Source organism: Natator depressus, chromosome 8, assembly GCF_965152275.1.
Source record: "Natator depressus isolate rNatDep1 chromosome 8, rNatDep2.hap1, whole genome shotgun sequence".
In the NCBI taxonomy this organism is placed as follows: domain Eukaryota; kingdom Metazoa; phylum Chordata; order Testudines; family Cheloniidae; genus Natator; species Natator depressus.
Genome location: NC_134241.1, coordinates 82,745,304 through 82,761,938, shown reverse-complemented (window position 1 = coordinate 82,761,938; position 16,635 = coordinate 82,745,304). Strand labels below are relative to the sequence as shown.

Here is a 16,635-nt window from a genome sequence, read left to right as displayed (position 1 = left end):
AGCAGGAGAAACGCACAGGGAAAGGACTGAGCCCCCCTTTCCCCCACCCCACATGTAACGTGGGGCGGGGAGAGCAGAGAGGGTTGGACAGGGGGTGGGGGGCTCCAGGGGGAAGGTCAGGGAGTGAGGAGCAGGGGATATTGGAGAAGGGTGGGGGTCTCGGGAGTGGTCAGGAGCTGGGGAGCAGGGGCGATTGGATAGGGGATGGGTGTCGCGGGGGGATGGTCAGGGGGCAGAGAGCAGGGGTGTTTGGATAGGATGCAGGAGTCCCGGGGGGCAGTCAGGGGTGGGGAATAGGTGGGGGTTGGATAGGGGGCAGGGGCCAGGCCACGCCTCACTGTTTGGGGACGCATAGCCTCCCCCAGCCTTCCGTACCCAGCTCTCCATACAATTTCTATACCCCATGTGGCCCTAGGGCCAAAAATTTTGCCCACCCCTGCTTTAGCATGTCGGAATATGTAAATAATAATAAAAGTGTCTGTGTGTGTTTGTGCACATTGTAGGTGGCCATAAAGGAAGCTGTGAATTAGCCCAGCCACAATGCCACCTTTACTTACATTGAGTAGCATGTTGCTCCACAAATACAGAATATTCCTGATTATCCGAATAGCTTGGGGGAGATGGACATGGATTTTATTCGGATAATCATGAGTTTGGATAATTGAGAGGGCAGGAGCCATTCAGTAGCAGGATTTCCTCCCCTGCATCCGGGAGCTTGACGTTGTCGTCCTTCTAGCAATGCCCCTCGGGGGTCTCTGCTCTGTTATCCAAACTTCCACATTATCTGAGTCCCTTTCTTGTCCCCCACCATGAGAGAGCTGCCCTCTGCAGCATGTGTCTCATGCTGAGGGACAAGGAAGGGATTCAGATGATGCAGGGTTTCAAATAATAGGATTTCAGATAAATGGGGATATACTATAGACCCATTGATTTTCAATGAGGCTACTCATTGTGAGAAAGGGTGGCAGAATCTGGCTCTGTACAGTTACAATTAAGACAATCTAGCTTTTATGGTCTGTGATCAAAAGTAACTGGCTGGCTCTGGTAGACCTGGATAGATAAGGCTATCTATTAGGGCACTGCTGGGGATGCAGGTAGTTTGGGTGCCTGGCTTGAGATCTGTAACTTTGACTTTGCAGTTCCTGGCATTCTAATCTTGGGGCAGCTTGTGCGGAGAGTGGTGGGTTACAGTAACTCCTCGCTTAATGTTGTAGTTATGTTCCTGAAAAATGCAACTTTAAGTGAAACGATGTTAAACGAATCCAATTTTTCCATAAGATTTAATGTAAATGCGGGGGTTTAGGTTCCAAGGAAATTGTGTGTGGGGGGGGCAGACAAAAGGCATTATATACTGTACTGTACTGTGGTTTGGAAGTGCCCCTGGCTCACCCCACACAGGCACAGCCCGCTGCAGGCAAGGACGCTAGGAACCACTTTCCCTGCAGTAGCAGTGGCAGCTTACCCGGAGAAGAACAGGCACCGACTTTGCCAGGGGATGCTCCAGGCCCGTCTCTTCCCACTCCAACTCCTCTCCAGAGCACGCTGCATCCTCGCTCCTTCCCTCCCTCCCCAGCCCCGAAAGTCCGAAGCACTGGGCGGTGGGGGAAGTGCTGGGAGGGAGGGGGAGGAGGCAGAGAAGAGGAACTTGTGCAATGCTCCCTTGTAAAGTCACAGCTCTTCTACAAAATCTTACAAGCAGTGGGCAGAGCAGGCAGCCTAACGACGTTATAAGGGAGCATTGCACAACTTTAAATGAGCGCGTTCCCTAACTGAGCAGCAACGTAACTTTGAAACAATGTTAAGCGGGAGGACGTTAAGTGAGGAGTTACTGTATTTTGTTTTTTCATTTTACCATTTTTGAAAAGCACTATTATGTCAGACCACTGATATGTGCCTGCAACTGTAACTCCATCTTAATAAGGGTTTTGAGGGGGATTTCCTTAGCTTGGTCATTGGACTGGGGAATAGAAGAGGTAGGTAAGGGGGTAGGGGAGCTTTGTCACCCTGGCTTCCTGAAGCCTGCAGGAGGGGACCCTCACTAATCTACACCTTCTGTGAGTCTTGAGAGGGGAGCTTCTCTCTTGTCCGCCTTATAAGGTGCACAAGAGTATGAGAATCAACTGCTGGGAGAGGCATGTGGTCTGGTGAGGAATCTCACAAGCCTTTATAATCCTTATGATTGTTAGGGTCCCTGAACTCCTCCCCTCACAGGCCTCGAGGTTTGTGGGTCCATCATGAGCCCTAAGACCTATGGGGTGACTGTAAGGGAAAGGGGCTACAGGGAGCTTTGGGGAGAGTGGATTTATGCTCATGGCTTTTGGGGGGGGGCTGCAAGGAGCAGTGAGGGCGAGGCAGGAGAGTTTAGCACTGCAGAAGGAAGGAAGGGGAAAGTACTTTCCCTGGCTTATGCAACAGATGAATCTCCTGTTGTTTACAACAATGCGATTTCCTGCTGATGAACCACAGGTGGCTTGTTGTATGAAAAAGGCAGTGAAATGCTAATTCTAATGCTTCCTGTTTGACTTCCCCTCCTGCTCCTGAGTATCCCTCTCCTCACCAGGATCCTGTGCTCCTGGCAGCACTCCCTCCCCCAAACATCTACGCCTCACCTAATCCTCATTTCTCCCGTAGGCCCTGTTCTCCCCCTCATTAGCTCCAGCCAGAGACCTGTTGCCTCTCAGGTCTTCATGCACCTGTGTCCTCTCTCCTGCACTCCACCCCCTAGAAACCTCATGATTTGGAGGTACAGCCTGCCAGTCGAAGGAGGAGTCCAGGTGTGGAAGGTGCTCATGGGCAGCTTGCATGTAAGAGTCATTGTGGGGTGCACTAGCATCTTCACTGCCACCTCTACCTGAGGAACCTCCTGTTGTTCATCAGAGAGGAACCACAGAGCATGATCAGAGAACCTCTTGAGGTCCACGAAGTGGGAGTGGAGCTTGAGGGGCAAGGGGAGGAGATCAGTGGGGGCATTTCCCACTTCCTGCAGGAAGGGAGAAGCCCCCATCAAGTCTCCTCAGCCCCATCTCAGGAAGCTGACCATGCTCTTTGCGTTCTCCCCCTTGCCTTCACAAACCTGTAATAGAATGTATGAGGGTCCTCAGCCCCTTTGCATGCCTTTTGTAAGGACAGAGTCTCATTTCTGTTGACAAACCTTCCAAGTCACGGAGTCATGCGGTGTGAGCTCTATCTGCATAAGGAAAGGGACTAGAAACTAGTTTGTTAAACACAGCCAGCTTAGGTCTTCAGCATTTGTTGTGATGAGCTGTGCACTAAGGTCACCAGAACTGATATTCCTTAGCAGTGTTACTAAAGACAATGTTAATTGCTATGGTAATTTGAATTTAATCAACTACATTTTGCTCCGGGGCACTAGATCTCAGCTAAGGGAATCCATGCAAGTCAGTTAACTTGCCTTTTTTGGTATAAAGTGGGAAACAGACAAATATCATTAGAATACGTCTGGACTTGTGCTTAACAGCTCTAGTTTAGGGTCTCATAGTTCAGGAACAAGTTGTCAGACTTGCTTCAGATTTTATAGAAAAAAAGAGCTAATTTACATGTTTTGAGAACAATATACATGGAAGGTCAGGCTGAAATCAGGTTTATAACAGAAACTCAGTTGCTCTCTTAACTATGACACAACGGCTGTCACTCTGTTAATGATTCAGTGCTTGGTTCATCTTCTCATGTACAGCTGTAAAATGTAACATTACAGTTAACAAAGTTATTATTGGTACAACTTACTGTAGGAAATTTTGCTATCATCATTCAAAATTTCTTCATTTTCTGAGACATTTCTAATGTCACTGCACTTGTAACAGTGACTGTTGGAGATAGTGCTAGTTGATAATTTAGTACATAGAGAATTTGCATATCTCTTGCAAAAATCAGGTATAGTTACTTAATAGAATTTATTTACTGATTTCTAGAATGCTCATTTCTGAGTACAGAATCTGAGACGTAGTACAAATTTTAAACAAAGTTTAAAACAAAACTGTGCCCAGTGCCTACAAGAACCAGAAGCTCTTACTAAGAGAACAGTGCAAAAGAACTAAAACCAGAAAGGAAGAGCTGGTGCACAATAGACAGTACAATGTTGTGCTGACCTAAATAGAAAGACTTAGCTTTGAACCTTGGAAATATGATGGATGTCCTCAGAGAGGATGATCCATAGACAAGGTCTCTGGTCAAAAACGTCCTTATCCCCAGAGGGGAACTTGGGATGGTGAGCGCAAACAATGCAAGTAACCTCAGTTTTCTTGGAGAGACAGAGGGATATGATAAAGTACTTCAGGCCAGCACTATGCTCTTTGGAAATGTAGGGTCAAATCCAGCTCAGGCCGGCACAGCAAATGGAAGGAGACATGTAGGCTACTGCATTCTCCTTAATCAGGGAAAGACTATCTAGACCTGTTCAACAAATCGTGAATAATCCTGCAAGATATCATCATTCCACAAGAGCCTATTGAAGGGCCACATCATGAAACAGTCCTGTCGTCTTAGTTCAGTATATCATCACTGAGAACTCACTGCACCTTGCTGCACACTGCGTATTTGATTATCTTTAGCTTTCCTTCTTTCTTTTTCTTCATTCTCCTGTTAAACAATGGGATAAGATGTATTTACAGATTGATTATGATAGTTTATACATCTTTTAATAACCTGGCTTATTTTCATGGAAGTTTGTGGTTTTCCGCTCTTCCATTGCCTTGTAAACACACATTGTATAGATGTACTCCATCTCCTGTTACTGTGTATCTTTTGAAGATGACTTGACAGACAATCTAGAAAAAGTGCAAACCACTAGCTATCAGTGCGATTGTAAAATATGTGTATGCATTAAAGACAAAGAAATGTATTGATAAAGCACTACGATAACCTTGACAGTGATTTTGTTTAAAACGAGTGTACTTACATGCTGAACTGTTATCTGTATAATAATAATGCTGCAGATGACAATCCAAGGGAGACAATTTGCTGACATTTGGCACCAGAGAAACCTGATTAAAATATTATTTCCATTCACCAAAGCAATGTTTTAAGTAATAGAATCTGTTAGAACATGAAAATGTTAATAGAAAACATTTACCTACCCAGCAGGGTGTTTGGAAAGCACGCTGAGATCCTTGTACTAAAAGGTGCAATATATGAGTAAATTAATTAGTAATAATTATTTTGTTGCCTAGTGGATGAAGAAGTGATTGCAGTTAATCTTGAAGGGTTTATTTCTTTGCAGCCTTTGAAAATGCACTGCAAGAGTTGTGCACTGGTAACCAGTTCTGGACACCTCTTGGGAAGCAAACAAGGCAACAGAATTGACCAGACTGAGTGTGTAATACGAATGAACGATGCACCCACTCGAGGTTATGGAAAAGATGTTGGAAACAAAACTAGCCTTCGAGTCATTGCACATTCTAGTATCCAGAGAATTCTGCGAAACCGCAATGAACTGTTAAATATGAGTCAAGGTACTGTGTTTATCTTCTGGGGTCCCAGCAGCTATATGAGAAGAGATGGAAAAGGTTTGGTTTATAATAATCTGCAATTGATGAATCAGATACTACCTCAATTAAAAGTATATATGGTTTCTCGGCACAAGATGCTTCAATTTGATGACCTCTTCAAACGGGAAACTGGCAAAGACAGGTGAGGAAGTTTATGTGGGTACATTTGGGGAAATTTCCATAGCTGCAGAATAATGGCATTTACACTCATCAGCTTCAGATTAACTCAGAGGGAACATCATGCCCCTTAAATGTGGTTGTAATATGATTTTACGTGCTAAATAACACTTAGCCTTTGTAACTTAAATCAAAAATGTGCATCAAAATAATTTGTATTGAATATTTTTCCATTAACTTATAACACTAAAAATGTGTGTGTTGAATACAATCAAGCAAGGGAATTGCAGAAAGAAACAGCCAGGAGATGGACACTGCGTTTTACATCTCACTTTGGGGTAATAAACCTGAAAGCAGTTTTTTACTGGTTTTGAAGAATCAGAATTGATAGGTTTTACTTTCTTATGGAGGAAATGCTACTGTTTTGTGAATTATAATGGCTACTTATTGAATTTAAGCATTCTTCAACATTGCTGCTGTAAAGCTTCCTGTAAAACAAATACACACTTTTTTCATATATTAGGTGCTTCTGGACAGTTCATCTGCCATTTACAGCTGAGAAAAAAGAAATTGTTATGATAGTTAGATCTTTATGAGACCATCTGTAACATATAGACTGATCTTTAAATGAAATTTTTAATAAGTGACCACTGCACGACTGGAGTGTTTTTGTGCATAATGTAGGTAAATGGGCTTTTAAGCCAAGGACTTTCTCAAGAAAAATACATTTGTTTTTATTTTTATGAACTCATTATATTTGTACATATTAAATATGCAGCAGTAAAAATGGTACAAGGTCCCCACTTCAATACAAACGAAGAGGTGAGTACACAGTGCAGTAAGTCACTGTGAACAGTTTTCCCCACCTCGAAACTTACTACAGAGTCCAGCCCATACAGCTGGTTTTAGTACTGGGCAACCACAGCGGATGTGTCCTGTCTTCCAGGCTGCAGGGCAGGGGCAAGGCAGAGTCACTCCATAGCAGATTATTGCTCCTGATTGGTTGAAGGAACCGTCTTTTGGTTCTGTGTTTGTACAGCACCTAGCAGAATGGGGGCATGGTCCATGACTGGGGTGCCTAGGCGTTACTGCAACACAGATAATAAATAATAATGATAGGTAGCTGTCCCTACCCTTTAGAAGCCCACACTGTAAGGTAAAGGACCACTGCAACCAAGATACACTGTATCCTCTGGCCCCAGCCTACTTTGCGCATTGCTGCCTAAGAGTCCCACCTAGGCTAGGGCTCTGCACAGGGTGTGCAGTACTGCCCCCTAAATCTTGCCCCTCCTACACTGGCTCCACTGTCATCAGGGAATCCTCAGTGGCTCTGGAGGTATGGACCAGTATTGCCGGTATAAGCATAAGGTAACTATGTCTAGGCCTACTTGTTAAAGATCCTCTCTCGGTTCGAAGTGGTGGCAGGGCCTCTCTTCATTCACTGTAATTGCACAGGGAAACGACAGCTGGGGGAGGTGCTCTACTAGCACAGAAAAAACTCTTCCCTCTCTTATAATGACAGGTTTCAGAGTAACAGCCATGTTAGTCTGTATTCGTAAAAAGAAAAAAGAAAAGGAGTACTTGTGGCACCTTAGAGACTAACCAGTTTATTTGAGCATGAGCTTTCGTGAGCTACAGCTCACTTCATCGGATGCATAGCATATCGTGGAAACTGCAGAAGACATTATATACACACAGAGACCATGAAACAAAACTTCCTCCCACCCCACTGTCCTGCTGCTAACAGCTTATCTAAAGTGATCATCAAGGAAGGCCATTTCCAGCACAAATCCAGGTTTTCTCACCCTTCCCCCCCCCACACACAGACACACATACAAACTCACTCTCCTGCTGGTAATAGCCCATCCCTCTTTGAAACCTCTCTTTATAATGCGCATGATAATCAAGGTGGGTCATTTCCAGCACTAATCCAGGTTTTCTCACCACCACCCCCCCCCCACACACACACCCCTCCAAAAACCACACACACAAACTCACTCTCCTGCTGGCAATAGCTCATCTTACAATGTGCACAGCAATAATCCAAGTTTAACCAGAACGTCTTGGGGGGGGGGGTTGTAGGAAAAGAACAAGGGGAGATAGGCTACCTTGCATAATGACTTAGCCACTCCCAGTCTCTATTCAAGCCCAAATTAATAGTATCCAATTTGCAAATGAATTCCAATTCAGCAGTTTCTCGCTGGAGTCTGGATTTGAAGTTTTTTTGCTTTAAGATAGCGACCCTCATGTCTGTGATTGCGTGACCAGAGAGATTGAAGTGTTCTCCGACTGGTTTATGAATGTTATAATTCTTAACATCTGATTTGTGTCCATTTATTCTTTTACGTAGAGACTGTCCAGTTTGACCAATGTACATGGCAGAGGGGCATTGCTGGCACATGATGGCATATATCACATTGGTGGATGTGCAGGTGAACGAGCCTCTGATAGTGTGGCTGATGTTGTTAGGCCCTGTGATGGTGTTCCCTGAATAGATATGTGGGCACAGTTGGCAACGGGCTTTGTTGCAAGGATAGGTTCCTGGGTTAGTGGTTCTGTTGTGTGGTATGTGGTTGTTGGTGAGTATTCGCTTCAGGTTGGGGGGCTGTCTGTAGGCAAGGACTGGCCTTTCTCCCAAGATTTGTGAGAGTGTTGGGTCATCCTTCAGGATAGGTTGTAGATCCTTAATAATGCTTGTAAGAATGCTTGATAGAGATCTTGTAGGTGTTTGCCTCTGTCTGAGGGGTTGGAGCAAATGCGGTTGTATCGCAGAGCTTGGCTGTAGACGATGGATCGTGTGGTGTGGTCAGGGTGAAAGCTGGAGGCATGTAGGTAGGAATAGCGGTCAGTAGGTTTCCGGTATAGGGTGATCTCTATCAAGCATTCTTACAACTACAATACCCACCTGCGGAAGTGAAGAAACAGATTGATAGAGCCAGAAGAGTTCCCAGTAGTCACCTACTACAGGACAGGCCTAACAAAGAAAATAACAGAACGCCACTAGCCGTCACCTTCAGCCCCCAACTAAAACCCCTCCAACGCATTATTAAGGATCTACAACCTATCCTGAAGGATGACCCAACACTCTCACAAATCTTGGGAGAAAGGCCAGTCCTTGCCTACAGACAGCCCCCCAACCTGAAGCGAATACTCACCAACAACCACATACCACACAACAGAACCACTAACCCAGGAACCTATCCTTGCAACAAAGCCCGTTGCCAACTGTGCCCACATATCTATTCAGGGAACACCATCACAGGGCCTAACAACATCAGCCACACTATCAGAGGCTCGTTCACCTGCACATCCACCAATGTGATATATGCCATCATGTGCCAGCAATGCCCCTCTGCCATGTACATTGGTCAAACTGGACAGTCTCTACGTAAAAGAATAAATGGACACAAATCAGATGTTAAGAATTATAACATTCATAAACCAGTCGGAGAACACTTCAATCTCTCTGGTCACGCAATCACAGACATGAGGGTCGCTATCTTAAAGCAAAAAAACTTCAAATCCAGACTCCAGCGAGAAACTGCTGAATTGGAATTCATTTGCAAATTGGATACTATTAATTTGGGCTTGAATAGAGACTGGGAGTGGCTAAGTCATTATGCAAGGTAGCCTATCTCCCCTTGTTCTTTTCCTACAACCCCCCCCCCAAGACGTTCTGGTTAAACTTGGATTATTGCTGTGCACATTGTAAGATGAGCTATTGCCAGCAGGAGAGTGAGTTTGTGTGTGTGGTTTTTGGAGGGGTGTGTGTGGGGGGGGGGTGGTGGTGAGAAAACCTGGATTAGTGCTGGAAATGACCCACCTTGATTATCATGCGCATTATAAAGAGAGGTTTCAAAGAGGGATGGGCTATTACCAGCAGGAGAGTGAGTTTGTATGTGTGTCTGTGTGTGTGGGGGGGAAGGGTGAGAAAACCTGGATTTGTGCTGGAAATGGCCTTCCTTGATGATCACTTTAGATAAGCTGTTAGCAGCAGGACAGTGGGGTGGGAGGAAGTTTTGTTTCATGGTCTCTGTGTGTATATAATGTCTTCTGCAGTTTCCACGATATGCTATGCATCCGATGAAGTGAGCTGTAGCTCACGAAAGCTCATGCTCAAATAAACTGGTTAGTCTCTAAGGTGCCACAAGTACTCCTTTTCTTTTTTCTTTTTCCCTCTCTTAGTTTGCTCAGCCAGAGCAGAGAAGAAGGGGAAGCTGACAATCCCCAGGGAATTGAGCATTTAATACTTTTTTTGGAGGGTGTATGGAATTAGCTGCATCCCCAGTATACAGCGGAGTGAAACTTAATAGTAAGTATAATGAGGCTTCACTGTGGGCTAGATGGGGCATTTAGGCTCAGGCTCTGCCTACAGGGCAGTGCAGTGCTGTATTCTCCCAGTCACAATACCTCCCCTGGCCCCCTCTTGCTCTAGAGAAGGTAAGATGCAGCACCCCTTTTTGAGACGCAGGCTACTTCCTGCCCTGCTGTCTGGCCAGCTCTGCTGGCTACACATGTGGGAGGGTGGAATCATGCCTCCTCACTTGCAGTGGGGATATCAGGCACACAGCAGGGATCTGAGCAGGCTCTGTGTGTGCACAGAGTGAGGGCTTTTTACACCTCTGCAGTCACATCTGCTCAGAGCATGGTCTTGTCCTGTAGGACAAGTGAAAACCTGAAGGAATTTTGTCCTTTAATTACGCTATAGCTGAGTTTATTGTGAGCCCAGTTCTGGGCACGTTCAGCTCCCAGTGGGAACCAAGGGCACTGGGATCCTTGTAGCATTTGGTCTTACAAACAAGTTCTGTTGGTAATAAGAAGGCGCGCATGCCCCTGTAGAAGAAATGCTCCTTTAGAGGACACTTTTCACCTACTTGAAGGACTAAGAAGATTAAAACAAGAGATGAAAATAAATGAAAAGGCAGCACAAACGAAGGAGAAAGGAATATGAAGGGAAACATAGGCAGGAAGGAATTTGTAGAGAAAAAGACAATTGCAGAGCTGTGGTTGCAGGAACAGAACACTGTGTAACCCAGAATGTTCTCTACTCAGTGTGCTTTTTTTTTTTCCTATTGAGTACTACTGAGTTATTGACTGCAAAAAACAAAGGGGTAGAAATCTGATTGCAAGGAAGCAATAATCAAGCCATCCATTTCTGTCTTTAGTATTATGAGAAAAAGGATAATTGGATGTATTGTGATTTATAAAAAAAGGACTGATTTTTAAAACTGAAGGAGAACCTTCAGAAAATGTCACCAATGAAATACTATGGCAGATGACAGAGGCTGCAGAGCAATATACTTTGATATTACAAAGTAACTGTACTTGAAAATAACTTTGTAATTGAATAAGGGTACATTAAGAAAATATGATTCAGAACCAATATTACAGTAATTAGATAAAGGAAGCGTAAATGAAATAACTTCAGGAAGAGTATTTCCACAGAGATTATAAATGAGATTTTGGTGGAGCAGAAAGGCCTTTAATTGTAATTTAGTGTGCACTACAGAATTATCAGCACAATGTGTTAGCTCATCATAAAAAAGAATATCTGATAATTCCCCCTAATAAGCACATGACAGCTCTTCGTATTCTTTCATTACAGCTGATTAAGAGTAAAAACAGTAGATATTCTTTTGTTGGACTCTTGTTAAAATCTTTTATGAAAAGGCAAGACAATGTAACCCTGTTTCTATACTGTAATACTGCAGAGGTGGCATTTAGAGAGATGGAAGCATTAACAATGGTACTTGAACAGGTTTTCAGATTTAAATTCTTCATGCTCATTGATTGTCTTGTGTTTAAAGTTTGTTTAAATTCCTTTATTTTTCCTATTTATTGAAACCTTGAGAGTTACAGTAACTAACAAAATAATTGTCTAACTGAAAAGGGCCAGACCCTTCTGACAGATGCCCTGGGTTTTCTGGGCTGTGCAAACCCTAGACTTGGGGGAATCTTGTCTGTTGAGAACAATCTATTCCCCCCCAAATCTCTCACTTCTGTGGCATGCAAACAAATTCTCCTCCTTGGGTCCTTATCCCTTCCCCCTCCACCTTTGAGCTGGAAAATTATTATTTGTATTGCAATAGTGCCTACAGACCCCTAACTGAGATTAGGGCCCCATTGTGCTAGGTGCTGCATATACACACAGTGAGAAACCAGTCCCTGCCCCAAAGAGCTTACACTGTAAATAGACATGGCAGAACATAGGGTAGGAAAAAGGAAGTATTACTATCTCCATTTTACAGATGTGGACCCAAGGCACAGAGAAATTAAAGGTCAGATTGAGGCTGCTGTCTTTACTGTTCTCCCATAGCGGACAGGTCCATTCCTGAGGTGAGTCAAGTAGACTAATTTATGCTAGCCATTGGCCTCCTCATCAGTAGTAAGGGGTGGAGATTAATAGATGGCATACATGGTTCCTTGGAAGCCTCAGTAATGAACCTGTAGGTCACATAAACACCCAAGAGTGGAATCAGGTATGCCCCTTTTAAAGACTGTCCCCAGTTTACAGATGTTCAGTTAGCCAGAAAGGAGCCAGGCACACTAGGATATCTGGGTTACTCCTCAAATGGAATCCCACATTGTTGTTCAGAGATGCCAGATGCCATTAATGACACTCAGGCTAGGTGGAGTCAGAGCCTCTGATCTTGTGCAAGAGGTGTCATGTTACGGCTAATGGATGGCAATGGCTTTAGTCATTGAAGAAAGGAGACTCCCTGCTAAGAATCACAATTAGAATTCTCAGGTATGGAACACAGAGTAGCTGAGGCACCTCCACAGACCAGCATTTGCAAAAGCTCGTTTTGGCTGGATTGAGCTCTTGGGATCAAATCCTGGTCCCACTGAAATTCTGTGTATATCTACACAGCTCTCGGCAGTGAGTCTCTGGGGTCAACAGATCTGGGCTAGCGCTAAAAATTGCTGTGCAGAAAGTGCTTTGAAATTGCTTGGGTGGGAACGTGCTCGAGTCCCATAGCCACAACTTCAAAGCACTGTCTACACAGCTATTTTTAGAGCACTAGTACAAGCCCCGAGCTGGGAGGCTTGCTGCCGCAGGCTATGTAGACATACACAGTGGGACCAGCATTAGGCTCTAAATGGCATCCTGTGTCGCCATGCAGTTGGGTGATGGTTTCCATTAAGCAATTATCGATACAGGGTATTTTTCTGGTAGTTAACTAGTATCCGAATATAAACACAGGCTTGGAGGCTACAGTTGCCTAAGGTAAATGTCACAAAAACATTAATGTTTCTGTGCCCAAAATTAATGACAGCAAAAGAGGTGTTGGTTGCCCAGTTTTCATAACCTTTCACAAAAATGGAGAAAACTGCCCAGAAATTACTTTAGATGTTTCAAGAATTATTTGTCACCCTGGAAACTTAATTATGTTTCTACTTTTAGGAAGATATCCAACACTTGGCTTAGCACAGGATGGTTCACGATGACTATCGCATTAGAACTCTGTGACAGGATAAATGTTTATGGCATGGTGCCACCAGATTTCTGCAGGTAAGATGTATGTTGGAAGCATTATTTGCTAACCAGGCTGAACATTGGAGATAAATATTGAAATCTTTAATTTTGTTTCCAAGAAACATGTCTACGGTCCTCTAGAAGCAATTAATTAACATGTCCCAGGATCTGGTTCAAGAAACAACAAACAGCATTTAATTCTGTTATATAAAATATTAAATGTTTTTGTTCATACAGTGGAAGAATTAATCCATCTTGTTGGTGTCTTTTAGCCTTTGAATATTTATCAGCTAAAACTAATGCAATAATTGGCATGAAATTAATCTGGAAAATATTAGTTTCAATCTTCCTCTGAAGGGATTTTTCATTATAGAAGGAGGGAAGCTCTGACAGTTTGACTAGTTTCTAAACTGAACTATTTATGAAACCAAAATTAAGATCCCAGTTCCCCTGACATGTAAGCCCTACACATCTGGAAAACTGGCTACCTATATTACCCCCACAAAATCTGAATTTGCACATGTAAAATGGATGGTTAATCTTGCTATTAGCTATCTTGTGCATGCAGATTTCGTTTGCAGGTGAAAGACGCAGCACTCAGACTTTTGCCAGTGAAACTGGCTAGTGTTAGAAAGTTTGGTAACAGGTGTAAGTTCAATGAGAGGTAACTTGCTACAAAAATTGATATTGAGCCATTTCACAAGTACAGTTTATTTTCGGCCACATTCAGTGCTCATATGCAACAAGGGGAAGGGATTCAGTACAACTTTTCATCGCTCACTCCCCGTCTGAACTAGTGGGTACTTCATAGAATTTTCTGCTGCAAACTCACTGACTTCACTGAAGTCTAGTTTATCGGTAAAATGACTTTCAGTGGCAAGGAAAGCAAGATTACAGAGATGGGTTGGCTCATTGTATCATGGAGGTAGAGTTTCTTTTGTTTTAATTCTTTTGAGCATTAAAAATGACCATTCATGACCTTGCATTTGTGCTGACCATGAAGAAGTAGCAGCTTATTGACAGGATCTTTACCATAGGCAATGTCAACACCAAATTGTACGTGGTGAGAATCTTTATGTATTTCTAACAGAACATTAGTGACTGTAACTTGAGCTGTTCCTACCAGAGCTCCCAAATTTCACAAGGAGCTCTTCAAGGAAGGCATCAGATGAGATGAGATACTACGGATATCAGACATAAACAACTTCCATTACACTCTGCCTACTTGAGTTTCCTCCCAGTTCAATTGGATAAGACCTTCTTCACTTCCTACTCTAAAACTGTAAAGTTCCTGGCACCATTATGATGGCTGCCAGGTCCTAACCCAGAAGTGGTTGCATTCTGGGGGTAAGTGAAGCGATCCCTATGAATTTATAAGTCATAGATCTGTGTACCACTTTAATTCAGTGTAAAGCAAGGCAACCCCTTTGGGGTTTGTTTGTTGGGGTACATGCATGTAGATGGGAAAAAAGAAGGGCAATCCCTGGTCCAGAGAGCTTAACATCTTCACTATGACTGTGTGTAAAATGTTCATAAGAATCAGTGTACTGTAACAAAGTGGCATAATATTAAATTATAAGACACTATAATATTTACTACTGTTTATATAAGAACATAAGAATGGCCATATTGTGTCAGACCAATGGCCCATCTATCCAGTATCCGGTCTTCTGGCAGTGGCTGGTGCCAGATGCTTCAAAGGGAATAAACAGAACAGGGCAATCATCAAATGATTCAGTCCCGGCTTCTGGCAGTCAGAGGTTTAGGCACACCAAGAGCATGGGGTTATGTCCCTGACCATCATGGCTAATAGCCATCGATGGACCTATCGTCCATGAATTTATCTAATTCTTCGTTGAACCCAGTTATACTTTTGGCCTTCACAACATCCTCTGGCAATGAGTTCCACAGGTTGACTGTGCATATGTGAAGTAGTAGTTCCTTATGTTGGCTTTAAACCTACTGCTTATTAATTTCATTGGGTGACCTCTGGTTCTTGTATTATGGGAAGGGGTAGCTAACACTTCTCTGTTCACATTCTCCACACTATTCATGATTTTATAGATCTCTCTCAGATCCCCCCTTAGCTCTCTCTTTTTTTTCAAGCTGAACAGTCCCAGTCTTTTTAATCTCTCCTCATATGGGATTCCATACCCCTAATCATTTTTGTTTCCTTACTTTTTCCAATTCTAATATACGTTCTTTGAGATGGGGTGACCAGAACTACACACAGTATTTGAGGTATGAGCATACTGTGGATTAATACGGTGGCATTATGATATTTTCTGTCTTACTATCTATTCCTAGCCTAATGGTTCCTAACATTGTTAGCTTTTTTGACTGCTACTGCACACTGAGTGGATATTTTCAGAGAACCATCCACAATGACTCCAAGATCTCTTTCTTGAGTGGTAACAGCTAATTTAGACCCCATCATTTTGTATGTATAGTTGGGATTATGTTTTCCAGTGTGCATTACTTTGCATTTATCAACATTGAATTTCTTCTGCCTTTATGTTGCCCAGTCACTTAGTTTTGTGAGATCCCTTTGTAACTCTTCACAGTCAGCTTTGGACTTAACTGTGTTGAGTAATTTTGTATTGTCTGGTTTCAGAGTGGTAGCCATGTTAGTCTGTATCAGCAGAAAGAACGACGAGTACTTGTGGCACCTTAGAGACTAACAAATTTATTTAAGCATAAGCTTTCATGGGCTAAAGCCCACTTTATCAGATGAATGCAGTGGAAAGTACAGTAGGAAGATATATAGATAGATATACAGAGAACATGAAAAAATGGGGGTTGTCATACCAACTCTTAACGAGACCAATCAATTAAGGTGGGCTATTATCATCAGGAGAAAAAAAATTTGCAGTGATAATCAGGATGGCCCATTTCAAACAGTTGACAAGAAGGTGTGAGTAACAGTAGGGGGAAAATTAGCATGGGGAAATAGTTTTTAGTTAGTGTAATGACTCATCCACTCCCAGTCTTTATTCAAGCCTAAGTTAATGGTGTCCAGTTTGCAGATTAATTCCCATTCTGCTGTTTCTCTTTGGAGTCTGTTTTTTAAGTTTTTTTGTTGAAGAATTGTGACTTTTAGGTCTGTAATGGAGTGTCCAGGGAAGTTGAAGTGTTCTCTGCCTGGTTTTTGAATGTTATAATTCTTGACGTCTGATTTGTGTCCATTTATTCTTTTGCGTAGAGACTGTCCGGTCTGGCCAATGTACATGGCAGAGGGGCATTGCTGGCACATGATGGCATAGATCACATTGGTAGATGTGCAGGTGAACGAGCCTCTGATAGTGTGGCTGATGTGATTAGGCCCTGTGGTGGTGTCCCTTGAATAGATATGTGGACAGAGTTGGCAACGGGCTTTGTTGCAAAGATAGGTTCCTGGGTTAGTGTTTTTGTTGGGTGGTGTGTGGTTGCTGGTGAGTATTTGCTTCAGGTTGGGGGGTTGTCTGTAAGCGAGGACTGGCCTCCCAAGATCTGTGAGATTGAGAGATCGTCCTTCAGGATAGGTTGTAGATCCTTGAT

The 16,635-nt window shown here is 43.2% G+C and overlaps 1 protein-coding gene across 2 annotated transcripts in view; it reads left to right on the top strand.

Moving 5' to 3' along the window:
• Nucleotides 1-16,635, top strand: part of ST6GALNAC5 (ST6 N-acetylgalactosaminide alpha-2,6-sialyltransferase 5) — a 95,089-nt gene that overhangs the window by 66,303 nt on the left and 12,151 nt on the right. For both annotated transcript variants that reach the window (XM_074961502.1, XM_074961503.1), the window contains 2 exons: nucleotides 5,237-5,646; nucleotides 13,027-13,134. In XM_074961502.1, coding sequence (XP_074817603.1) covers nucleotides 5,237-5,646; nucleotides 13,027-13,134 — 518 coding nt within the window. The remainder of the gene's footprint in view (nucleotides 1-5,236; nucleotides 5,647-13,026; nucleotides 13,135-16,635) is intronic.